Here is a 25,942-nt window from a genome sequence, read left to right as displayed (position 1 = left end):
GCTCACTTCAGATTTCATTCTTAATTTGAGATCTATCAATTGTAGTATAGGCAATAACAGATTAAAAACACTGAAAATGAAACCAAGTTGTGCATTAGAAGGAAAGAATAGCTGCTAAAAGAACTTACTCAAATGACGAAGATATTAATTCACTCACTCTTTCAAGACACCAGTTTTACTCCATTAAAAAATACTAATGTGTATTAATAATGAAAAATGTCCAAAGTGCAAATATTGCTGTTATGTTTCCAGAACGAAGAAAACTACACCACGTTTGTACATAAACCTTGAAAAGACAGGCTCTGGTGATGTGAGTACTATTTGATCTACTAGATTATTTGAAGACACAGGGTTCAGTCAGTAAGTTTGATGAAAAACATGGTGTTTTGAGAAAATTTAGCAGACCAAAAAATGCTGAGTTTTGAGAGGAGAATTGGAAAAGTTTTGGAATTTCACAACCTGAATAGATTGATCATCCATTTTCAATAATAAAAAAAAAACATGCATACAAAAATAGACTGAAGCCGGTACTTTGTCTGCTCACCAGCATTACCCACTTGCCAAGGAAATTGAAACTATGAAGATTTATACTTGCTTTCCTATCATTTTATGGGGAAAAAAGTAGTCTGATCAGCATCTTCAGACTTAGCGGAAGTTTCAGCAGTTATCTCTACCAGAATGAACCCAGTTTTGTTGGTTTAAAAAATTACAGTCTTGTCAAAAGTTTAATTTCCAAGGAAAGAAATTTATTGTCTTGCATATGTACAGAAAAATTCTCCAAAAGAAAAATATTTTTTTGATTTAGTAGGTCATTAGGTTTCAAAGCAATTCACTGATTAGGCTTAAAAATCAGAACACCCCGATTTAAACTTCTTTCTCTATTCATGAACACATTGTTGTGTAGAACCAGTAGTTTGATAATATCATAATTTTACTGAAATGAGCTATATTGTTAAACTTGTCACTTAAATAAAAGGTTTAAAATGCATAGAATCTGGAAAAACAACTACACTGGATTTGTAAAGACGTTTTGTGGCCAAGTGATTAGAGAAGTTGACTTTGAGTCACTCGTCCATTCACCTGTGCATTTGGAAAAACAGCTTTTAATATTTTTAGTCTGCTGACATAACTGCAAGTCTGTTTAGACTTTTCTTGAAAAATAGATCCTAAAGAAACAACAGAACTTAATGAATTGTCTGTCTACATGTATATTCTGTAATGTCTAGGTATATTTTGGTCAATACTCTGTAATTTCTATGTATTTTCTGTCTATTTTCAGTCAGAAGATGTTCTAACAATGATGTTTTTTGGAGGAGGTGGATTTGATTTTGATAAAGAAGACAACATTAGGTAATTTGATACTTTTTGGTGGTATTTTTGCTAGCGTTAATGTCTCTTTTCATCCACATGTCAGTCATTAGACCGTTGAAAAATCAACAAAATGTGCTGTCTGCTTCATCATACTGTCTGTGGATAAACTGAAAACTCAGCACAGTATGCTGTGTCTGTCAGTAAAGTGTTTGAAACATCTTCACATTTAAATAATTTCCTTACTTATACCTGTTTCATCATATATAATGCCTCCTTTTGGAAAAAGAAGAGATATATCTTTTAACTCATTCAGTTAGTAAGTTTGTCTGTCAGTAAAACATTGGTTTTAACTGCCGAGTGCTTGGGCCTCTGTCCACAAAATATCAAACCATAATTGCCTGTGGTGAGAAAACAAACTGCTTCTTTAAGATCAGGTAAAATTTCAAGGTTACAAATAACTAAATGTAGTTCTGCATGTTTGATAAACCAGAAGTGATGATGAAGCATCATTGATCTGGATCAAACCCTAGATGGCATGTTAATGGTACCAGGAATAAATGGTCATTGGTGGGTTACTTAAACAGGAAATGTATTATGTTTCTAAAGATGGAATATTGTAACAAATATAAATTAGCAAAAAGGTGAGAATCATTTTGATCATGGACAGTAATGTCAAAAAATAACAAATGGATAATACTTTAAATTCCACCAGTTATGAAACAGGTAAATTTACAACTGAGAAGTTTCATAAAGATATACTTTGGGTACACAAAAGTGCCACCCAAAATGTTATTTTCTCAGTATGGAAACAGTTCTTTTTTTTTTTAAGTCATTGCAGCAGAAAATCAAGCAGGCAACCCTTTCTTTTTCATTGGTCTGTTTCTCTTAGTATATCATGAAGCTATATTGAAAATGAAAACGAAAATTTGATTTAACCAATGGCTTTATAATAAATCTGACTTCACTGGAAATTTTTCTGTCGGCAGTATTTGACCATGGTAGTTTTGGGGTCACTTTTTGAGAGGTTCAGGTCAGAGTTACTATAAGAATGAAAACAGTTTCTCAGCCAATAACTGGAGATCTCTTGAGGCTAGGATAGTCAAACTTGCATGTAGTCTCTTGTTATTTTAGATTTGTCATACAATAACTATAATTATTGCAATAATCATGATATTTTATTACAGAGATGTGTTCTGGCAAGGTACATGTGATGATGGTTGCTATGCTTTAGCTGATCTACTTGGATGGGGCGTAAGTTTCTCATATCTTTTTTTATGCCCCCGAAGGGAGGTATATAGTTTTTGAACCGTCTGTCGGTCTGTCTGTCAGTCTGTCCGCAATTTTCATGTCCGGTCCATATCTTTGTCATCGATGGATGGATTTTCAAATAACTTGGCATGAATGTGTACCACAGTAAGATGATGTGTCGCGCGCAAGACCCAGGCCCGTAGCTCAAAGGTCAAGGTCACACTTAGACATTAAAGGATAGTGCATTGATGGGCGTGTCCGGTCCATATCTTTGTCATTGATGGATGGATTTTCAAATAACTTGGCATGAATGTGTACCACAGTAAGACGACGTGTCGCGCGCAAGACCCAGGTCCGTAGCTCAAAGGTCAAGGTCACACTTAGACGTTAAAGGATAGTGCATTGATGGGCGTGTCCGGTCCATATCTTTGTCATCGATGGATGGATTTTCAAATAACTTGGCATGAATGTGTACCACAGTAAGACGACATGTCGCACCCAAGACCCAGCTCCGTAGCTCAAAGGTCAAGGTCACACTTAGACGTTAAAGGATAGTGCATTGATGGGCGTGCCCGGTCCATATCTTTGTCATCGATGGATGGATTTTCAAATAACTTGGCATGAATGTGTACCACAGTAAGACGACATGTAGCACGCAAGACCCAGGTCCTTAGCTCAAAAGTCAAGGTCACACTTAGACATTAAAGGTCATTTTTCATGATAGTGCATTGATGGGTGTGTCCGGTCCATATCATTGTCATTCATGCATGGATTTTAAAATAACTACGCATGAATGTGTGACATAGTAAGATGACGTGTCGCGCGCAAGACCCAGCTCCGTAGGTCAAAGGTCCTAAACTCTAACATCGGCCATAACTATTCATTCAAAGTGCCATTGGGGGCATGTGTCATCCTATGGAGACAGCTCTTGTTTGTATTATATAGGTGTCCTCTTTGTAGGGTTTGTTGGTTAGTTTTTCTGTTTTGTGGTACCATTTACTTCCACACTTTGAAAGAGATTCCAGTGAAACTTCATACACATGGTCGCCACAAAATGTGATTTTCATCAGATACATTTTTCAGAGCCAGTGCTAGTCTAAGCATTTCAGAGTGATGTGCAATGTGCCTCTGACTATTACCACACTTTTAAAGGCACTCCATTGAAACTTCGTGTACATGATTACCATGAAGTTAAGATGTGTAAGACATTTTTCTTCTTTATTGTTTATTAATAAATGAGTTTCAGTGAAACCTCATCCATATGGTCACCATAAAGCGTAGATGCATACTGGATATGAAATAATTTCCATATTTATGATCCAAACAAGAAATGAGTAATTTAATTTATAAAAGTCTGACTTTTGAATTATATAAACTTAATTTAGGATAAATTTATACATATAGTCTTGATTGATCCTTTTCAGGAAGTTCCATTTCTCTGTGACAAATTATATGCAGAAAACAATATGGAGAAACACTTTTCAAAATGAATTCAGATGTACAATATTGAGGGATATTTTTTATACGTGCAGGCTGAGTTACGAAAACTGGTGAAAGATGAACATACAAGATTAGACAAGGAGGCAGCTTCCAGTAAAGCTGCAAGTTCTTCACAAAAATCTGCTGTTCTAGGGAAAGGGCAGACAACAAATGTAAAGAAATCACCACAAAAGAAATCAGATTTATAAATTGACATGTGATACTAACATTATTGTTAAGTCTGCAGTTTTAATATGATGTTATAAACTGTATAAATATATTTTCTTACATTGATTTTTTTTTGCAATGATTGTAGTTCAGTTTCAAAAGAATTACATTAATCATGTGGATATGATATATGTAAGGATTACAGATTTTTGTTCCAGACAGGCAATCTCCATGTGAACATTAGACAGTTGCTTAAATCCAGCGAGCCTATACATTGTTCTAGATACTTATTGCTTCTAATATGAATAACAGTGGACAATTTTAATAAGCTGCAGTACATTTTTGCGAGGATGTTTTAAGGAGGTAGGTTACCTTGTTACAAGGGTAAATTCAAATTAGTTGAACCGCAGCATCTTTTTGTATTTCGTGTAATATGAAGTTTTAACTGCTAAAATCTCAGTTTCGTTTGTCTCTGTCCCTTCAAGTTCAATTTTTATCCAGGTTTGAAGAACATGACCATCCAAAGGTATTTCATATTGAAAGAAGAAGGAAAATACGGATATTTAACACTTTTCGGTGTATTTTAGTTTCACTGATATCCGTAGAAGTCAACATAATCTATAATTTTACTAGTATGCACGTTAGCTTTCTAAGATAAGCTTAAAATGTATATGTCGCGGGGCTCGTGTTTCCATGGTAACGCATTTTCTCTCAGTTTTAAACAACTATGTATAAAAATAGGGGTTTTCGACGGCTTCAGTGCCATTCTGTTAATGACCAACATGGAATATTTGGGTAATATCATTAGCAAAATACCAAGCACTATACATGGTACCCTATTTTTCTTAAAGTTTAAAGTAACCATGGCAACAGAGATGTTTAAAATGGCTTATATCTTGCTTTTTGTCGTAATTTCTTATAAAATAATATTGAATAAGATTATCTTTCTAGTTGATGTAGCTTTAAAACATATTATTTCTAACGTAAGTTATATTTTCGTGTTATCTGCATTTATTCAAACAAATTTCTAAGCTTAGAATACTTACAGCAGTACCCCTCGTCTGGCATTTTTCATGGAAAAATCGTTCAGCATGCTACTATTATTCTCATGGATATTGCTGAAATGAAAATAAAAAGCCAAAGCTGTGTTTCTTAAATAGACTAGTGTCAACGCTTTTGAATTTTACATTTAGATACATAGGTCACGGGCTTCGTTTCCATGATAACATCAATTCAATTCAAGAAACCACAATTTTCTACTGAAATTTGAACAATTTTAGATCTTAGTTTTAGTATATAAGTAACAAATTATCAACGGAACCTGTAAAATAGGTATTACAAATCAAACTGCTAGATTTTTTATTTGAAAATGGCCGTAACAAGTAACCTCTCACCCAACTATATTCCAAATAACATTGGTTACCATCATCCATTTTCTTACATTCCGCATAACATTTCAATATAACTACATAAAAGAAGCAAAATATTGATTATTATTCAGAGCAAAAGACTCATAAAAAATATTTCAGCAAATAATGGTTATTTGAAAATAGTTTGAATAAAGAAAATGCACAGCATTACGTACTTTCAAGATAAAAGCTGTTAATTTTGCGCGGTAACTGACACGTAACGTCATGACGTCAATGACGTCATTTTAAGGCAACATTGTTTTGAAGCGTTTCTGCGGCAATTTATTCATTATTTCTGCATTATTAAACCATAAAGCGTCAGATCGAAGACAGGTCTATGATTTGTTTTCAGAAGAATGAATATACAAAGACATTTAGTTTGTCGTAAACGTCGTCGTAAATCGTCACGCAAGCTTCCGGCTGGACATGCGCACATACAAATATAAAGGTAACCTACCTCCTTAAGTTTGTGTGATGGCATTTAGCTCCCACACACTTTAAATCACTCTCACTGTAACCATAACAACGATAAAATCATGTTTAATCCCTTAAATGTGGTCAGTTATTGATCATGTTTTGCTCCTATAGTGGAGATGTTCGAAATGTTTATGACTTATCATTAAATAGTGTGGTTATCTCCCTTTTGTCTGTCTTGGCTGCAACAAAGTTAAACTGAAAATAGATGAATTCTAAAGCTGGAAGAAATTAATGATGGTATCAGAGTCAGAGAATGACTGCAAGAAGTATTTGTTACCTTATATTAGATGTTGAAAAATATAAATGCACATGATATATCAACATGATTTATTTCTCGTCTTTCTAAATTTACCAAATTTTAAATTTACCTAATCTGTTAAGGGACCATTCTTCTAAGAGACAATTTTATTTTACAGTCCTTTTTGTGGTCTGTTAATACAATGCCCACTGTATCTTTGTTCAATCATAACAACTGGCAAAAAACATGTATAGTGGTTCATGTTTTGAGTCATTTTCATTTAAATGATATTGCTCCCTGGCAACATCATGGGCATGGTGGGGGAAATGTGTTTAATAAAACATTATATAATACAGGTGAAATGTAGCAAATGCCATAAAAATGTAGTTATAAATCAAATACAGCAGCATGTGGGAAAAAAGAGGGAATTTTGAAAAACAAATATTCATGTTTTTTTTTAGCTCACCTGAGCACAAAGTGCTCAGAGGAGAGCTTTTGTGATCACCCTGTGTCCATCAGTCGTCCGTCCATCGTCAACAATTTGATTGTTAACACTCTAGATGTCACAATTTTGCCCAATCTTAATGAATCTTGGTCAGAATGTTACCCTTAATAAAATCTTGTACAAGATCAATATTGGGTCATCTGGGGTCAAAAAGTAGATCACCAGGTCAAATCAAAGGAAAAGCTTGTTAACACTCTAGAGGTCACAATTTTGGCCCAATCATAATGAAACTTGGTCAGAATGTTACTCTTAATAAAATCTTGGAAAAGTTTGATATTGGATTATCTGGGGTCAAAAACTAGGTCACCAGGTCAAATCAAAGGAAAAGCTTGTTAACACTCTAGAGGTCACAATTTTGGCCCACTCTTAATGAAACTTGGTCAGAATGTTACCCTCAATAAGATCTTGGACAAGTTTGATATTTGGTCATCTGATGTCAAAAACTAGGTCACCAGGTCAAATCAAAGGAAAAGCTTGTTAACACTGTAGAGGCAACATTTATGACTGTATCTTCATGAAGCTTGGCCAGAATGTTAATCTTGATGGTATTAAGGTCCAGTTTGAATCTGGGTCATGTAGGATCAAAAACTAGGTCACCAAACCTAGTTAACACTGTAGAGGCCACATTTATGACTATATCTTAATGAAACAAGGTTAATCTTGATTATCTATAGGTCAAGTTCAAATCTGGGTCAGGTAGGGTCAAAAACTATGTCAAATCAAAGGAAAAAGCTTGTTAACACTCTAGAGGCCATATTTATGACTGTATCTTCATGAAACTTAGTCAGAATGTTGATCTTGATGATCTTTAGGTCAAGTTTGAATCTGGGTCATGTGAAAAACTAGGTCACCGGGTCAAATCAAAGGAAAAGCTAGTTAACACTTTAGAGACCACATTTATGACTATATCTTAATGAAACTTGGTCAGAATATTAATCTTGATGATCTTTAGGTCAGTAGGTCAGGTGAGCGATACAGGGCCTTCATGGCCCTCTTGTTTATATAACTGACCTATTAGAATGGAACAAGCCATATTCCCAGTAAATTCACAGTACTTTCTTGAATTAGTGGTCTGACCTGTAATATTCTTAAGTGTATATTTGAACATTGTGTAGCAAATCAATGAATGATGTTTCAGCAATTATGTTAATCTTACCAAAGAAAATACTGTCTTTCTGTAATCCTATGTATTCGCATCAGCTGAACTTTGTGCGCTTTTTTAATCCCCTGCAACGTGTGGTAGGGTGTTATAGGAATGGTCTCCTTCCGTCTGTCCTTCGTTTGTCCGTAACACTTTCGTGTCTGCTCCATATCTCCTAAACCCCTTGAAGGATATTTATGAAACTTGGGTTAAATGATCACCTCATCAAGATGATTTGCAGGATTCATGAGTTACCCATGTCGGCTCAAGGTCAATGTCAAAACTCAAGGTCAAAGGTTTGAGCCTTCCATTTTGTGTCCCCTCTGTATCTCCTAAACCCCTTGAAGAAATTTTATAAAACTTTGGTCAAATGATCATCTTATCAGGACGATGTGCAGAACTCATGAGTCAGCCATACTGACTCAAGGTCAAGGTCACAACTTGGAGTCAAAGGTTTGAGCCTTCCATTTTGTGTCCGCTCTGTATTGAATGATTTTCATGAAACTTGGACCTCATGATCACCTCATCAAGAGGATGTGCAGAACTTATGAGTCAGCCATGTTGGGTCAAGGTCATGGTCAGAATTCAGGGTCAAAGGTTTGAGTCTTCCATTTTCTGTCCGCTCTGTGTCTCCTAATACCCTTGAAGGATTCATATGAAACCTGGGTCAAGTGATCACCTCATCAAGATGATGTGCAGAACTCATGAGTCAGCCATGCAGGCTTAAGGTCAAGGTCACACCTTAGGGTCTAAGGTTTGAGCTTTCAATTTTGTGTCCACTCTGTATCTCCTAAAACCCTTCAAGGATTTTCATCAAACTTTGGTCTCATGATCACCTCATCAAGAACTCATGAGTCAGCCATGTCAACTGAAGGTCAAGGTCACAACTCAAGGTCAAAGGTTTGAGCTCTGTATCTTCTAAATCCCTTGAAGGATTTTCATGAAACTTTGGTCAAAAAATCACCTCATCAAGACGATGTGCATATTTCATGAGTCAGCCATGTCAGTTCAATGTCAAGGTCACAGCTCAGGGTCAAATGTTTACCCTTTCACCATCAGTAACAGTGGCGGAGGATTTAGCTGTCTTTCAGACTGCCTTGTTCTCATTGTTACAATGGCTTTGACACTGAATTGTAAGTCAAGATTGTTTTATCTGGTCAAGGTCACATTTATGCTTACGTACCTTGAAAACGATTTCTGATCAGTGTCGGGAGAACATAAGATTTGTAAATGACTTTAGAATGTTTCTTACCAGCAGATTTAGGAGGCTTGAGCCTATTTACTTTAAAGCACATTATGTTGGTTGAAAGTTGCCAGCATGATTTTGGGTCAAAGCTTGGGTAATTATTATCTTTTTGAGTTACTGTAGAACACAAAGGGTCATGTTTAAACTTGCTGATGACTGTAGTACTTGAATATTATACATGTACTTGATGGTAAATAAATGCTGTTGATAGTGTGTCGTGATGGGAGATACATGTTTAACAAACAACTCTTGTTCTCCTTGTGTTTCTTGTGATATTTAGTGATTTTTTGTGCAATAATTATTTTAGGTTTACAAAATTAGTAGTTCTTTAATGTGTTTTTATAGTATGTATATGCTCAGCATTATATATAAAACTTGATGTTTTACCAAAGTACATTCCTATACCAGTGCTTGCTGTAACTAATTCTGCAGTATCCATTCAGCATGATGGCCTCTTTTACCATGTGGTTAACATTGCTTACATTGAATCACATATACCTCTCACTACTGTTATCCAAAACCCAGCCTGAGATGCAGAATTCTTCCATGTCAGAAAGCTCTCAGGACTGCGCTGCTGTGTGATTTTCCATCCTTTATTGCTTTAAAGCGAAGATTCCATGTATCCTAAACAAACAAATTTTGTTTTTATGGTCTTTACTACAGTAGTATGTATAGATAATAAAGGATATGTAAGACATTTAGATACATTTTTGTACTGTTAAGAAAAGTTACATTTACAGTAGAAATATATCTTGTCACAAGTCATTATAATTCTTCAAATTTTTTAATTATGTCTCCCCCAGGAGACATATTGTTTTTGTCCTGTCCGTCCTTCCATACGTCACACTTCATTTCCGAGCAATAACTGGAGAACCATTTGACCTAGAACCTTCAAACTTCATAAGGTTGTAGGGCTGCTGGAGTAGACGACCCCTATTGTTTTTGGGGTCACTCCATCAAAGGTCAAGGTCACAGGGGCCTGAACATTGAAAACCATTTCCGATCAATAACTAGAGAACCACTTGACCCAGAATATTGAAACTTCATAGGATGATTGGTCATGAAGAGTAGATGACCCCTATTGATTTTGGGGTCACTCCGTCAAAGGTCAAGGTCACAGGGGCCTGAACATTGAAAACCATTTCCGATCAATAACTAGAGAACCACTTGACCCAGAATGTTGAAACTTCATAGGATGATTGACCATGAAGAGCAGATGACCCCTATTGATTTTGGGGTCACTCCGTCAAAGGTCAAGGTCACAGGGGCCTGAACATTGAAAACCATTTCCGATCAATAACTAGAGAACCACCTGACCCAGAATGTTGAAACTTGATAGGATGATTGGTCATAAAGAGTAGATGACCTTTATTGATTATGGGATCACTCCATCAAAGGTCAAGGTCACAGGGGCCTGAACATTGAAAACCATTTCTGATCAATTACTAGAGAACCACTTGACCCAGAGTGTTGAAACTTCATAGGATGATTGTACATGCAAAGTAGATGACCCCTATCGATTTTGAGGTCACTCCATTAAAGGTCAAGGTCACAGGGGCCTGAACATTGAAAACCATTTCCGGTCAGTAACTTGAGAACCACTTGACCCAGAATGTTAAAACTTCATAGGATGATTGGTCATAAAGAGTAGATGACCCCTAACGATTTTGGGGTCACTCTGTGAAGGGTCAAGGTCACAGGGGCCCGAACATTGAAAACCATTTCCGGTCAGTAACTTGAGAACCACTTGACCCAGAATGATGAAACTTGATAGGATGATTGGTCATAAAGAGTAGATGACCTTTATTGATTATGGGATCACTCCATCAAAGGTCAAGGTCACAGGGGCCTGAACATTGAAAACCATTTCTGATCAATTACTAGAGAACCACTTGACCCAGAGTGTTGAAACTTCATAGGATGATTGTACATGCAAAGTAGATGACCCCTATCGATTTTGAGGTCACTCCATTAAAGGTCAAGGTCACAGGGGCCTGAACATTGAAAACCATTTCCGGTCAGTAACTTGAGAACCACTTGACCCAGAATGTTAAAACTTCATAGGATGATTGGTCATAAAGAGTAGATGACCCCTAACGATTTTGGGGTCACTCTGTGATGGGTCAAGGTCACAGGGGCCCGAACATTGAAAACCATTTCCGGTCAGTAACTTGAGAACCACTTGACCCAGAATGATGAAACTTCGTAGGATGATTGGTCATGCAGAGTAGATGAACCCTAACGATTTTAGGGTCACTCTGTTAAAGGTCAAGGCCACAGGGGCCTGAACATGGAAAACCATTTCCAATCAATAACTTGAGAACCTCTCGACCCAGAATGTTGAAACTTCATAGGATGATTGTTCATGCAGAGTAATTGACCCTTATTGTTTTTGGGGTCACTCCGTTAAAGGTCAAGGTCACAGGGGCCTGAACATTGATAACCAGTTCTGATCAATAACTTGAGAACCACTTGACCCAGAATGTTGAAACTTGATAGGATGATTGAACATGCAGAGTAGATGACCCCTATTGATTTTGGGGTCAGTCTATTAAAGTTCAAGGTCACAGTGGCCTGTTCATGTAAAATCATTTTTTGGAAATAACTTGAGAACCACTTGACCTACAATGTTGAAACTTAATAGGATGATTGGACATGCAGAGTAGATGACCCCTATTTATTTTGAGGTCACTTGATCAAAGGTCAAGGTCACAGGAGCCTGAACAGTGACTTGAGAACCACTAGGCCACGAGTGTTGAAATTTAGCGGGATGACTGGACATGCCAAGTAGATGATCCCTATTGCAGCCAACCATCAGTGTCTCTTTGACTTTCGCTCCTGACCCCTATTGACTTCTTGCCTATAGGACTTTGCATTGGGGGAGACATGCGCTTTTTTACAAAAGCATTTTCTAGTTTACTATGTATTTGAACCAGATTATTGTTATGTCTTAACTAAGAGATAATAAAATAAAAAATTTGACTTTTTATTTTTATTTTTATTTTTGCATGTTGAACACTTGCATCCCCGAAAAATGTTTGTGAAAGATTGCTTTTTAGCTCATCTGATTTTTTGAAAAAAAATGATGAGTTATTGTCATCACTTGAGCGGTTGTCGGCGTCGGCGTCGGCATCGGCGTCTGCGTCGGCGTTGCCTGGTTAAGTTTTATGTTTAGGTCAGCTTTTCTCCTAAACTATCAAAGCTATTGCTTTGAAACTTGGAATACTTGTTCACCATCATAAGCTGACCCTGTATAGCAAGAAACATAACTCCATCTTGCTTTTTGCAAGATTTATGGCCCCTTTTGTACTTAGAAAATATCAGATTTCTTGGTTAAGTTTTATGTTTAGGTCAACTTTTCTCCTAAACTATCAAAGCTTTTGCTTTGAAACTTGGAATACTTGTTCACCATCATAAGCAGACCCTGTACATCAAGAAACATAACTCCATCTTGCTTTTTGCAAGAATTATTGCCCCTTTTGGACTTAGAAAATCAGTTTTCTTGGTTAAGTTTTATGTTTAGGTCAGCTTTTATCCTAAACTATCAAAGCTATTCCTTTAAAACTTGCAACACTTGTTCACCATCATAAGCTGACCCTGTACAGCAAGAAACATAACTCCATCCTGCTTTTTGCAAGATTTATGGCCCCTTTTGGACTTAGAAAATATCAGATTTCTTGGTTAAGTTTTATGTTTAGGTCAACTTTTTCTCTTAAACTATCAAAGCTATTGCTTTAAAACTTGCAACTCTTGTTCACCATCATAAGCTGACCCTGTACAGCAAGCAACATAACTCCATCCTGCTTTTTGCAATAATTATTGCCCCTTTTGGACTTAGAAAAATCATTTTCTTGGTTGAATATTATGTTTAAGTCAACTTTTCTCATAAACTATCAAAGCTATTGCTTTAAAACTTGCAACAGTTTTTCACCATCATAAGTGGACACTGTACATCAAGAAACATAACTCTATCCTGCTTTTTGCAAGAGTGATGGCCCTTTTTAGACTTAGAAAATCATGGGTAGGACAATATTTCTATTATACAAAAAAAATCAGATGAGCGTCAGCACCCGCAAGGCGGTGCTCTTGTTGAATTACTGAACCAGCATGTTTTAATTGTGTCTTCCACTTTGAAATAGAAGTGTGGCAAATAATTTCTAGACCTAGGTTTTATTTGATGTAGTCTAAAAAATGATTTGAGGACTAGACTAGGTTTTTAGAGCAGTGTGCTCATAGCGAGCTTTGAGAATTGTTGGATGTCTGTCATCCACAGTTCCTTTAAAGAGCATCTCCTGAACCGCCATGCTAATTTCAACCAGTGCTCACAAAAAAGCAGAATGGGGGAAAAAAAATCTTTTCCCCAGAATCCACTGGACTGATTTTGAAATGATTTGACAGGTACGTGCCGTGGTGAATTCCTTCAAAACATTCTGCTGGCTGCCAGGGACTGGGCTAACTTTCCCTTTAAGGCTATGTGGAAAGCTTTGAAAGTGTTCTCCTATGAAACCAATGTCTAGATTTTAGAATAGTTCGACAGCACTGTTCCATGATGACCCTCTAGCGTATTCCATCAGACCATTCTGTTCCATTTAAAAGTATGGCCTCAAATGGGCCAGGCTAGTTTTCCATATTTGGCATTATGGAAAAGTTTGAAAACCTCTCAAACAACTGGTCTGATTGTAAAATAGTTTTACAACGAAATTCCTAAGTGACCCTCTTCCAAATTGCTACACATCATACCCATTGTTTTGTTAAAAAACACAGCACTAACGGGGCAGGGTAACTTATGGAAAACTTTAAGAATCTCCTCTAGACTACTGATCTGTTTCTAGGAAAAATTGAAAGCAATTTACCTTTGATGAGTACCTACCAAACTTCTTTTTATGCCCCCAGCATCTACTGGTGTGGGAGGCATATAGTGATTGTCCTGTCAGTTTGTCCATCCGTACGAGGTTAACCAAATGGGACTGTTTCGTCTAGCATCAATACCCCTTACTAGAATGACTTGATACTAATGCAGATGTAACCTGTGACCATTCCTCATCTTTAGACATCACCTGACCTCTGTTTGACCTTAACCTTGACCTCATTTTGGACTTAGGTTGCTTTATATGGGCTATCTCTTGGTTAACCAAATGGGACTGTTTCGTCTAGCATCAATACCGCTTACTAGAATGACTTGATACTAATGCAGATGTAACCTGTGACCATTCCTCACCTTAAGACAACACCTGACCGCAGTTAGACCTTAACCTTGACCTCATTTTGGACTTAGGTTGCTTTATATGGGCTATCTCTTGGTTAACCAAATGGGACTGCTTTGTCTAGCATCAATACCCCTTACAAAAATTAATTGAAACTAATACAGATGTAAACTGTGACCATTCCTCATCTTCAAACATTAAGTGACCTCAGTTTGACCTTGACCATGACCTTGTTTTGGACTTTGCTGCAAAATCTATTGACAAGGATACCACTGGGGGCATCAAGCATTTATTGAACGCAGCTCCTTGTTATGTCTCCCACCACACAGTGGTGTGGGAGACATATTGATTTACTCCAGTCTGTGTGTGTATGTGTCTGTGTGTCTGTCTGTCTCTCACAAAATTTGTCCGCACTCTAAGTCGAATATTTCTCATCCGACCTTCACCAAACTTCAACAAAATGTGTCTGCCAATATGTGCTCGGCCAAGTTCGATAACTAGCAAAATCGGCCTAGGCACTTCGGAATTATGGCCCTTGATTTACCAAAAACACTCAGATTTCTTGCGCAGTTTTACCCCTAAACCGGCGCCTATACTACTAGTAGTATAGGCGTCCTTTTGGTGTCAGGAAAGCACATGCACATGTGGATTAAGTAAACAGTCTATAAAGACTGACTTACTATTTAGATGATTAGGCAGTTGTGGGAGACATGCGCTTTTCTCAAAAGCATCTCTAGTTATCGTACTGTTTCTTTAAAAACATGGCTGACAGGGGACAAGTTTCTTGTTAATTATTAAAAATTTCTGAAACTGCATGCCTAAATACAAAATAAGTTTACACAATGTCATTTGTTAGAGCCAAAAATGTTCATACACATCACATAAACTCTTAGTCCAATTTTGAAATATTTTGCAATAATGTTCCTAGTATGAATGTCTGCCAAGACAGAATAATTTTTCAGATTGACTGAAATGTGGTAATCATTCATGTCATTTATGTATATAGTGAAAAATTTAACTGTCTCAAAATTGGAATCTGCTGACCCAATTTTAAAATAAACATAAACAATTTGCCAAAACTGAATGGTTTCAATTGGATACAGCCTGTTGTTTGAGATGTATCTGTTTGATGAAACTCATTTAATTGCACGATAAATTATGTATTCCATTAAGTGATTTATTGTGTGATCCATTAAGCCATCTTTTCTGTTATCCATTAAATGTTCTGTTTTCTTGCATACCAGATGGGGATTTCCGGTATTTTTACAGGTGTAACGGTCAGTTTTTTCCCCGCGGAAAAAACTGACTAGTTAGTTTCTTCCCCGGGGGAAAGAATTGACTAGTCAGTTTTTTCCCTGGGGAAGAAACTGACTGGTCAGTTCTTTTCCCCCTAGTCAATTTTTCCCCCCAATCGCAACTGGTTACTCTTGATCATTCTTATGAGGGGAAAAAACTAACTAGTCAATTCTTTCCCCCCTCATCAATTTTCCTGGCTAGTCAATTATTTCGCCTGTTAGTGAATTGGAACTGGTTATTCTTGGTTATTCTTAACTAGCCTTTTTTTTCATTTCCGATAGTTGGTTTTCATTTAAACTGCATATAAAAAACTTATTTTGATTTCTGTTGTATTTTTAATTTGCCTTTTTCCTGTTTCAATTTCTTCTAAGGTAAGGAAATTACTGCTGGTCAGTTCTTTTCCCACATAGCCAGTACTTGACCAGTAAGGTGGGGGAAGTAAATTGACCAGTCAGTTCTTTTCCCCCTAGCCTGTACTTGCTCTGTTATGTGGGGGAAGAAATTGACTGGTCAGTTCTTTCCCCCCAGCCAGGACTTGACCTATCGGTAGGGGAAATGAAATTGACCAGTCAGTTCTATCCCCTCTAGCCAGTACTTGCTTTGTCAGGTGGGGGAAGAAATTGACCAGTCAGTTCTTTCCCCACTAGCCAGTACTTGCTCTGTTATGTGGGAAGAAATTGACTGGTCAGTTCTTTCCCCCCTATCATATACTTGACCTGTCAGGTGGGGGAAGAAATTTACTGGTCAGTTCTTTCCCCTCTAGCCAGTACTTGCTAGAAAGAACTGACCGTTTCTTCCCCCTCTAGCCTGTACTTGCTCTGTTAGGTGATTGAAGAAAATGTCTGGTCAGTTCTTTCCCCCCTTCCCAGTACTTGACCTGTCGGGTGGGGAGAAGAAATTGACCGGTCAGTTCTTTCCCCGCTAGCCAGTACTTGCTTCTGTTAGGTGGGAGAAGAAATTGACTGGTCAGTTCTTTCCCTCCAGCAAGTACTTGACCTGTCAGGGGTGGGGGGAGAAATTACCCAGTCAGTTCTTTCCCCCCTAGCCAGTATTTGACCTGTCAGGTGGGGAAATGAATTTGACCAGTCAGTTCTTTCCCCCCTAGCCAGTACTTGACCTATCAGGAGGGAGAAAAAATTGATAAATTAGTTTAACCGGGGTGTAAGATGACTTGTGCTTTAAATGACGTATTACGAACTACATATATGTAGAAGATTTATGTAGTTATTTATATTTTATTTTCGAAAAACGGAATAAAAATCCAATACCTTGACAGTTCCTCTTTGATTGAGTATATTTCTCGATTCAAAACACGTTATTTTATCAAAAATTCATAACGTTACGCTGGAACTAATAAAACAAAACCGGAACTAAACATTGTTATTTGTCTTTGAAACATAATGACATCTTTCCTGTTTACGGACGTTGATTTCCCGCGCTTTCTTTAAATACGCTGCTATAAGAAATAGTTCTAAAAAGAAAACCGTTCAACTGATCTTATTTTTATTATTGTATCTTTATATCGGTATGCAAAAAAAAGATTCTGTCACTGGTTATAGGTGCAGATGGGAATATCCGGCTCTCGGGTAACTGTTTAGGTTATTGGACTAACAACTCGCTTGTGGAACATGGGTTTTGTGGCGTTTATTGACAGAGTTTATTGGGTCTTTTTTTTTTAAATCAGTATATTTTTTTTACAATAAATTCAAAATCAGAGAGATGTTTTAAAGATTAAAATATTTTTTATTGTCAGCTAGCTTTTTTAAATCTTTTAAATGGTGTACAACATGAATATTTTCATAACTTTTTTTTTTTTTTAAATAAGGACAATTTGGAGAAAAGTCCTGTTACATTCAGCAGTATTTATTTATAAACCACTTGTCTATGAAGTTTGTAGAATAGTTCTTTAAAAGCACAAGTCACACAGTAAAAATAGAACCCAAATTTATCAGTGCTTTATAGCATACCAGTAAAACATAATTTAATTAACACTGATTTATGATATATACTACTCAAAGACTAAGACTTTGTTCTGAAAATTTTGATAATCCAACAGTAATCTGGTGGGAATTCCCTAGTGTTGCCCCACCAACTATCAAGTATAAACCTTATAATACTGATCAACTTAAATATACTCTAAGTAAGGAAGGAAAAGTTGTGACACAAACTTATAAAAAGTGATTGAAAAGCAATGTTCAAACAACACATTTGAACCAAAATTCTGATTTTTTTTTTACAATATTATCATTTTAAGTACCTTCTCAGGAAGTGAAATTATATTGAAAGTAGTTTGTTTTTGATACCTACTGTCAATAGTCAATAAATTCCCCCTTGGCCAGATTATTGGTCTTATTGATTAGTGGAGAATATATTGTGTTTACTGCCAGTAGGTTTATTTATGAATGTTGTACTTTAAATTCTATATTTAGATATTTGGTCATTTAATACGCATGAAACATGTTGGTAGACAGTGTTGATGTTAATACCTTTCTACTAGTTGATCTGGTAAGTTTGTTCTTTATTAAAATATTTATCTATTTCCAATAGTAATTTATTCATGGTTTAATTTGTGCTAGAGGTAAATAGAGTTTGTGAGCATTTAACATTGTAAAGCAGGTTACAGTCAAGCTACAGGCATTCTGTTCATTTCTTTTCTAAATAATGAATGGCTGTATATAATAACAAAATACAATGAATGGCTGTATATAATAACAAAATACAATGAATGGCTGTATATAATAACAAAATACCCACAGACATTCAAGATGAAAGAGCAAATACAGCACCCATTTATAACTTACTAATATTATGTAGTAAATAGATGCTGGATAATATTTTTGTACCCCCCAACAACAAAGTTGTAAGGGGGTGTATACTGGTTTCAGGTTGTCTGTCTGTCTGTCTGTCTGTAGACGCAATCTTGTGCGCACTATCTCTCTTTATCCTCTTGACACAATTTCATGAAACTTCACACAAGTGATCAGTACCAACAGTAGTTGACAACTACAACTTGTGCATGGGGCATGTTAGGTTCTTTTAGAAAAAAAAATTGCAGAGTTATGGGACTTTGTTTTTTTTGTTACTATACTATATACATAGCCACAATCTTGTGCACACCATCTCTCCTCATCCCCTTGACACAATTTAATGAAACTTCACACAAGTGATCAGTACCAACAGTAGTTGTGCATGGGGCATGTTAGGTTCTTTTAGAAAAAAAAATTGCAGAGTTATGGGACTTTGTTTTTTTGTTACTATACTATATACATAGCCACAATCTTGTGCACACCATCTCTCCTCATCCCCTTGACACAATTTAATGAAACTTCACACAAGTGATCAGTACCAACAGTAGTTGTGCATGGGGCATGTTAGGTTCTTTCAGAAAAAAAATTGCAGAGTTATGGGACTTTGATTTTTAGTTACTATACTATATACTAGAACAATCTTGTGCGCACCATCTCCTCATCCCCTTGGAACAATTTAATGAAACTTCACACAAGTGATCGTACAACAGTAGTTGTGCATGGGGCATGTTAGGTTCTTTTAGAAAAAAAAAATTTGCAGGTTATGGACTTTGTTTTTTTGGGTTTATATACTATTTCTTGACACAATCTTGTGGCACCATTTTCTCACCCCTTGACACAATTTAATGAAACTTCACAAGTGATCAGTAACAACAGTGTTGTGCATTAGGGCATTGTTAGGTTCTTCAGAAAAAATTTGCAGAGTTATGGGACTTTTTTTTTTGTTATATAGTTATACATAGACACACTCTTGTGCGCACCATCTCTCCTCTCCCTTGACACATTTAATGAAATTCCACAAGTGTTCGTACAACAGTTGTTGTGAGGGCATGTTAGGTTTTTTCAGCGACAAATTTGCAGGTTATGGGCCTTTGTTTCTTTAACATACTATGTACATAAGTCTGCATATGCAATCTTGTGCGTGCCTATCTACCAACCTTACCACAATTTAATGAAATTCCACAAGTGATCAACCATCTGTTGTGCAGGTCATATTACATTCTTTTAGATAAATATCCTGCAGCATAGTTTGGGACTTTGTTTTTGTTACTATACTGTATACATACAGTCTTTATACATACAGTCACATAATTGCTCTTGTGTGGTCAATTGCAATTCTGTGTCAGTGCTGCGGGGGGGGGGGGGGGGGGGGGGTCAATTCATACCTTTAGTGATAGCTCTAGTTTGTTCTGTAATGTCTATTCGTAATTTTAACATATCCAAAACATTGCAGAATGATACTAATTTACTTGGGTAATGATTACATTTCACTGAGACTTTATCATAGACTCCTTGCGTAAAATCTCAAACTAAACTAAAATCAAAGTATAAAATCCATATAATATTTCAATGAGACTTCAGAGTTTTGTATTTTGTATCATTACATGGGACATGGTCAACCAAAAATCTAATTTGACTTCTAAAATAGTCTCCTGCTGGGATGTAACTACTGCTGCTGGGGTTTAACTTGTGTTGTTGTTTTATAACTCCTGCTGTTTGGATATAACTTCTGCTGTCCGGGTAAAACTCCTGATGTTAGGGTATAACTCCTGCTGATTGGTATAATTTCTGCTGTTTTGGTATAACTCCTGCTGTTTGGGTATAATTCCTGCTGTTTGGTATAATTCCTGCTGTTTTGGTATAACTCCTGCTGTTGGGGTATAACTCCTGCTGTTTGGTATAACTCCTGCTGTTTGGTATAACTCCTGCTGTTTGGTATAATTCCTGCTGTTTGGGTATAACTCCTGCTGTTTGGGTATTGTTTGGGTATAACTCCTGCTGTTTGGGTATAACACCTGCTGTTTGGTATAATTCCTGCTGTTTTGGTATAACTCCTGCTGTTTGGTATAATTCCTGCTGTTTTGGTATAACTCCTGCTGTTTGGTGTAATTCCTGCTGTTTTGATATAACTTCTGCTGCTGGGGTAAAACTCTTGATGTTAGGGTATAACTCCTGCTGTTTGGGTATAACTCCTGCTGTTTGGGTATAACTCCTGCTGTTTGGTATAATTCCTGCTGTTTTGGTATAACTCCTGCTGTTGGGGTATAACTCCTGATGTTTGGTATAAACTCTGCTCTTTGGTATATAATTCCTGTGTTTGGGTTAAAACCCTTTATGTTTTGGTATAACTCTGGCTGTTGGGGTATAACTCCTGCTGTTGTGGTATAACTCCTACCATTTAGGTATAACTCTTGCTTGCTGTTAGGGATTTTATTCTTGCTATAAGGGGTATAACTCCTATTTTTGGGGTATAACTCCTACTTGCTGTTAGGTATTTTATTCTTGCTATTAAAGATATAACTCCTGCTTGCTGTTAGGGATTTTATTCTTGCTATAAGGGGTATAACTCCTATTTTTGGGGTATAACTCCTACTTGCTGTTAGGTATTTTATTCTTGCTATAAGGGGTATAACTCCTATTTTTGGGGTATAACTCCTACTTGCTGTTAGGTATTTTATTCTTGCTATTAAAGATATAACTCCTGCTTGCTGTTAGGGATTTTATTCTTGCTATAAGGGGTATAACTCCTATTTTTGGGGTATAACTCCTACTTGCTGTTAGGTATTTTATTCTTGCTATGAGGGATATGACTTCCGCTGTTGGGGTGTAACTCCTACTTGCTGTTAGGGATTTTATTCTTGCTATTAGGGATATAACTTCTGCTGTTTAGGTATATTTCCTACTGTTTGAGTATAGCCACTGCTTGCTGTTAGGGATTTTATTCTTGCTAAGAGGGATATAACTCCTGCTGTTGGGGTATAACTCCTACTGTTGGGATTTAACTCCTGCTTGCTGTTAAGGATTTTATTCTTGCTATGAGGGATATAGCTTCTGATGTTGGGGTATAACTCCTGCTTGCTGTTAGGGATTTTATTCTTACGGTTAGGGATATAACTTCTTCTGTTTAGGTATAACTTCTTTTGAGAGTAAGTATAGCAGATATAAATATGTTACAGGTTTAAAGATGATGCTTGGCTCAGGAATGATTAATAAATAGATTTCATTTTGTATTCAGAGACCAAAAAATGGCTACTGGAGGTAAATACAGTGATGGTGAGAACAAACAGACAGCTGGAAGAAGGTCAGAACCAGATGTAACAACAGTTAATAATGCAGAGACTGACAAAACAGAAGATAGAGATGGTGTTACACAGACATTCACAAATGGAACAAACACAGACGAAGATGGTACAAAGGAGGCTGTAAATGAGACAGGTGGAGGTTCGGCAGTTAGTGATGACCCACAGAGTATGTTATACATTACTTAACATTATCATTGATACTGTGAAATTATTCTTTTTGTGGGGCATGAAATTTTTTTTTTTTTTTGTTAAAATGCCTTTTTCATGGGGACTTAAATGTGTTTGATTCTGCAGATTGATACAACATTGAAATCCACAAAAATTAGTCCCTTACAAAATTTAATGATTTCACGGTAAATTAACCGAATGAAAGGTTCATAAGTTGATAATAAATAAAAAAAAATGTAGTCCATTTATTAATGATCCATTCTATTAGGCTGACAGAACATACATAATGTAAATTACACTGTAATATTTTTTGTAAATAGAATTACAAGCATTATTTGTATGACAATTTTTAGTAGCATTTGATTTTGCTTACATTTATTACTCCAGACATGAATGAAAATTATGTAAACTGGAACACAAGATAATAATTTGTTTTGTTATTTAGTGGTCTGGTTGAGACGGTATTTTGCCAAGTCTCTGGGTATATGCTTTGAGGAGCCACCGGAATGTCTGTTGGAGGAAGTGAGTTTTGAGGGCATCGCAAGATACATAGCCAGTGACAAGTGCAGTAAAATAGTTGTCATGACTGGTGCTGGCATATCGACATGTATGTAATCAATTAATATCTGATAGAGAAATCATTATCATTTTCTTTCTACTGTAAATTATTGATGTGAGGATTTTCTTTATGAATGAATTAATTAATTATGACCGTAAGATGAGCATATATATTAATGTCTTAGGACCTGAAGAAGACGGCATCCTGCATTGCTTCATCAGGGGTGACGGTGTAGGCAGTGAATGCCAAGAAGAAGAAGAAGATTAATGTCTTCAGCTGCAACTCAAACAAAAAATAAACTTTTACCAGCTTTTTGTTCTGAAAAATAAGGAAGTAATGTTTGAAAAATGATCCTCTCATTTGGTAAACCAGACCATGGTAGACCATAAAGTTTTATACATACAGTGATATTGATCACTTCTATCAAATTTTTGAATAATGCATCAAGCCACTAATTTTCCTAACATCTTGAATAGCATTCTTACTGTCAATTTCTCTACATTCAATATTTGTCTATACTCATTAAATGCTAACTGACATATCAAATGGAATTTAATAAGAATTCTAATTAATATTCAATGGTCTGCACAGATTTTTAGGCCTTTCAAGATGCTTTTGGTTGTGTATATTGTGAAACCCAGACAATGATATAATATGATAGTCTCATTCACAACTGCTTTTTTCTTTTCAAGAAAGAAAACATTGATCAAAGCACTTGTTTATGTTTTGAGATTGTAAAACTTAAGATTTTATTGACAAAACCAAGGAAGAGATTCAATTGGTTAAAGATAAAACTTTGAGTTGAATAAGAACATGTTATATTTGCTGTGTATATATCATTACAAAGCTAAATTTCATGATTTACAGCTGCAGGAATACCAGACTTCAGGTCTCCAGGTACAGGCTGCTATGAACAGTTGAAGAAAGAATATAACATTGAAAATCCACAGCAGTTGTTTGAATATTCATATTTCAAGGTAGGGTTTCTAGGGGTATATTAAAGGATTGTGACTGTGAATTCCACATTAGTACACATTGATAATGAAAGCTACAATTCAGTTACAGTTAATAATAATCCTGTTCTTACCCATAAATTATTGATGTAAAAACTCACCTAAGGGTACTGATTGTAAATTGAGCACCAATCAAAACATGTTATATTTGTTTGTTTTTTTTTTTGTCAGGGATAAAGTCACAGGCCAGCTGGCTAACAGCAACAAACATTTAATTAAATCCCATCTTAGTTTCTCTGGCAGATACCGGTCGGTTATTGACCTAATTGCTGGTCACTGGGCTGACTTATCTGATGAACATATTATTAACTTCAAAAATGCACATTATTGAAATGAAGTGCAGCATGGTGAAATATCTAGCATCATTTCTTGACAAAAACATAGCCAACCGTTCATAATAGTTCAACATTTTCAGTTAATACTAATGCACAACTAAGATTTTGTTCTGTACTTACATTCATCAATACTGATATTCAGAATTTTACTTTTTCTTTAATATGTATACATAAAGATATCTTCAAATTTTAATTTTGACTTTGATAGATAATTCCCCTCAGATGTACAAAAGGTTTCTAAATTACTCTGACGAATGTTCTGGTATGTAAAATGTTTCTATTAGATGTAAAACTACGTAAATACAACTTTTTACATGTATTCTGAAATATCAGTGTATTTTCATGCATATGTATTTTCAATCTGTGTTGTTTTTACGTCAGGACAATCCAGAACCATACTACAAGTACAGGAAAGAATTATGGCGGTGCACATATAAGGTATGTCAGTATGACGGTGCACATATAAGGTGTGTTGGTGCACATATTAGGTTTGCCAGTGCACATATAAGGTATGTCAGTGCACATATAAGGTGTGTCGGTGCACATATAAGGTATGTCGGTGCACATACAAGGTATGTCAGCGCTCATATAAGGTATGTCAGTGCACATATTAGGTATGTCAGTGCACATATACGGTATGTCAGTGCACATATAAGGTATGTCAGTGCACATATAGGGTATGGCGGTGCACATATAAGATATGGCAGTGCACATACAAGGTATGTCTGTGCTCATATAAGGTATGGCGGTGCACATATAAGGTATGTCAATGCACATATAAGATATGTCGGTGCACATATAAGGAATGTCGGTGCACATACAAGGTATGTCTGTGCTCATATAAGGTATGTGGATGCACATATAAGGTATGTCAATGCACATATAAGGTATGGCGGTACACATATAAGATATGTCGATGCACATATAAGGTAAGGCTGTGCACATATAATGTATGTCTGTGCTCATATAAGGTATGTTGGTGCACATATAAGGTATGTCTGTGCTCATATAAGGTATGTCAGTATGACGGTGCACATATAAGGTATGTATGTATGACGGTGCACATATAAGGTATGTATGTATGACGGTGCACATATAAGGTGTGTTGGTGCACATATTAGGTGTGTCAGTGCACATATAAGGTATGTCAGTGCACATATAAGGTGTGTCGGTGCACATATAAGGTATGTCGGTGCACATACAAGGTATGTCAGTGCTCATATAAGGTATGTCAGTGCACATATTAGGTATGTCAGTGCACATATAAGTTATGTCAGTGCACATATAGGGTATGGCGGTGCACATATAAGATATGGCAGTGCACATACAAGGTATGTCTGTGCTCATATAAGGTATGTGGATGCACATATAAGGTATGGCGGTGCACGTATAAGGTATGTCAATGCACATGTAAGATATGTCGGTGCACATATAAGGAATGTCGGTGCACATATAAGGTATGTCTGTGCTCATATAAGGTATGTGGATGCACATATAAGGTATGTCAGTGCACATATCAGGTATGTCAATGCACATATAAGGTATGGCGGTACACATATAAGGTATGTCGATGCTCATATAAGGTATGTTGGTGCACATATAAGGTATGTCTGTGCTCATATAAGGTATGTTGGTGCACATATAAGGTATGTCTGTGCTCATATAAGGTATGTCGGTGCACATATAAGGTACATTGGTGCACATATAAGGTATGTCTGTGCTCATATAAGATATGTCAGTGCACATATAAGGTATGTCTGTGCACATAAAAGGTATGTCTGTGCTCATATAAGGTATGTCGGTGCATATTTAAGGTATGGCAGTGCACATATAAGGTATGGCGGTGCACATATAAGGTATGTCTGTGCACATATAATGTATGTCTGTGCACATACAAGGTATCTATGTGCACATATAAGGTATGTCTGTGCTCATATAAGGTATGTCTGTGCACATATAAGGTATGTCAATGCACATATAAGGTATGTCAATGCACATATAAGGTATGTCTGTGCACATATAAGGTATGTCTGTGC

General features: G+C 36.3%; 2 protein-coding genes across 3 annotated transcripts in view; both read left to right on the top strand.

Annotated features, from left to right (window-relative positions):
* Nucleotides 1-25,942, top strand: part of LOC123524735 (uncharacterized) — a 66,911-nt gene that overhangs the window by 22,031 nt on the left and 18,938 nt on the right. Inside the window, exons 11-22 of the mRNA XM_053522221.1 lie at nt 253-310; nt 1,280-1,350; nt 2,496-2,562; nt 4,092-4,244; nt 19,983-20,002; nt 21,765-21,997; nt 22,445-22,606; nt 23,426-23,535; nt 24,288-24,415; nt 24,878-24,898; nt 25,406-25,510; nt 25,721-25,762. Coding sequence (XP_053378196.1) covers nt 253-310; nt 1,280-1,350; nt 2,496-2,562; nt 4,092-4,244; nt 19,983-20,002; nt 21,765-21,997; nt 22,445-22,606; nt 23,426-23,535; nt 24,288-24,415; nt 24,878-24,898; nt 25,406-25,510; nt 25,721-25,762 — 1,170 coding nt within the window. The remainder of the gene's footprint in view (nt 1-252; nt 311-1,279; nt 1,351-2,495; nt 2,563-4,091; nt 4,245-19,982; nt 20,003-21,764; nt 21,998-22,444; nt 22,607-23,425; nt 23,536-24,287; nt 24,416-24,877; nt 24,899-25,405; nt 25,511-25,720; nt 25,763-25,942) is intronic.
* Nucleotides 18,080-25,750, top strand: LOC128555560 (NAD-dependent protein deacetylase sirtuin-2-like). 2 transcript variants are annotated; one of them, XM_053538204.1, is made up of 6 exons: nt 18,080-18,227; nt 21,765-21,997; nt 22,445-22,606; nt 23,426-23,535; nt 24,288-24,373; nt 24,949-25,750. In XM_053538204.1, the coding sequence occupies exons 2-6, from the start codon at nt 21,775-21,777 to the stop codon at nt 24,974-24,976; spliced, it is 609 nt and encodes a 202-aa protein (XP_053394179.1). In that variant the 5' UTR covers nt 18,080-18,227; nt 21,765-21,774; the 3' UTR covers nt 24,977-25,750. The 2 variants fall into 2 exon arrangements, with proteins under 2 accessions (XP_053394179.1, XP_053394180.1); XM_053538205.1 differs by having other exon boundaries at nt 24,978-25,749.

The sequence above is a fragment of the Mercenaria mercenaria genome, chromosome 1 (genome assembly GCF_021730395.1).
Source record: "Mercenaria mercenaria strain notata chromosome 1, MADL_Memer_1, whole genome shotgun sequence".
Lineage (NCBI taxonomy): Eukaryota > Metazoa > Mollusca > Bivalvia > Venerida > Veneridae > Mercenaria > Mercenaria mercenaria.
The sequence above is the reverse complement of the archived record's forward strand: the minus strand, read 5'-3'. Positions and strand labels throughout refer to the sequence as shown.

Excerpts from the sequence above, each read along its gene's own strand:
- LOC128555560 (XM_053538204.1), top strand. The coding sequence starts at position 21,775 with ATGGCTACTGGAGGTAAATACAGTGATGGTGAGAACAAACAGACAGCT. Across the intron at positions 22,607-23,425 it reads TGGTGCTGGCATATCGACAT|CTGCAGGAATACCAGACTTC; the intron begins GTATGTAATCAA and ends CATGATTTACAG. Across the intron at positions 23,536-24,287 it reads TTGAATATTCATATTTCAAG|GACAATCCAGAACCATACTA; the intron begins GTAGGGTTTCTA and ends TTTTTACGTCAG.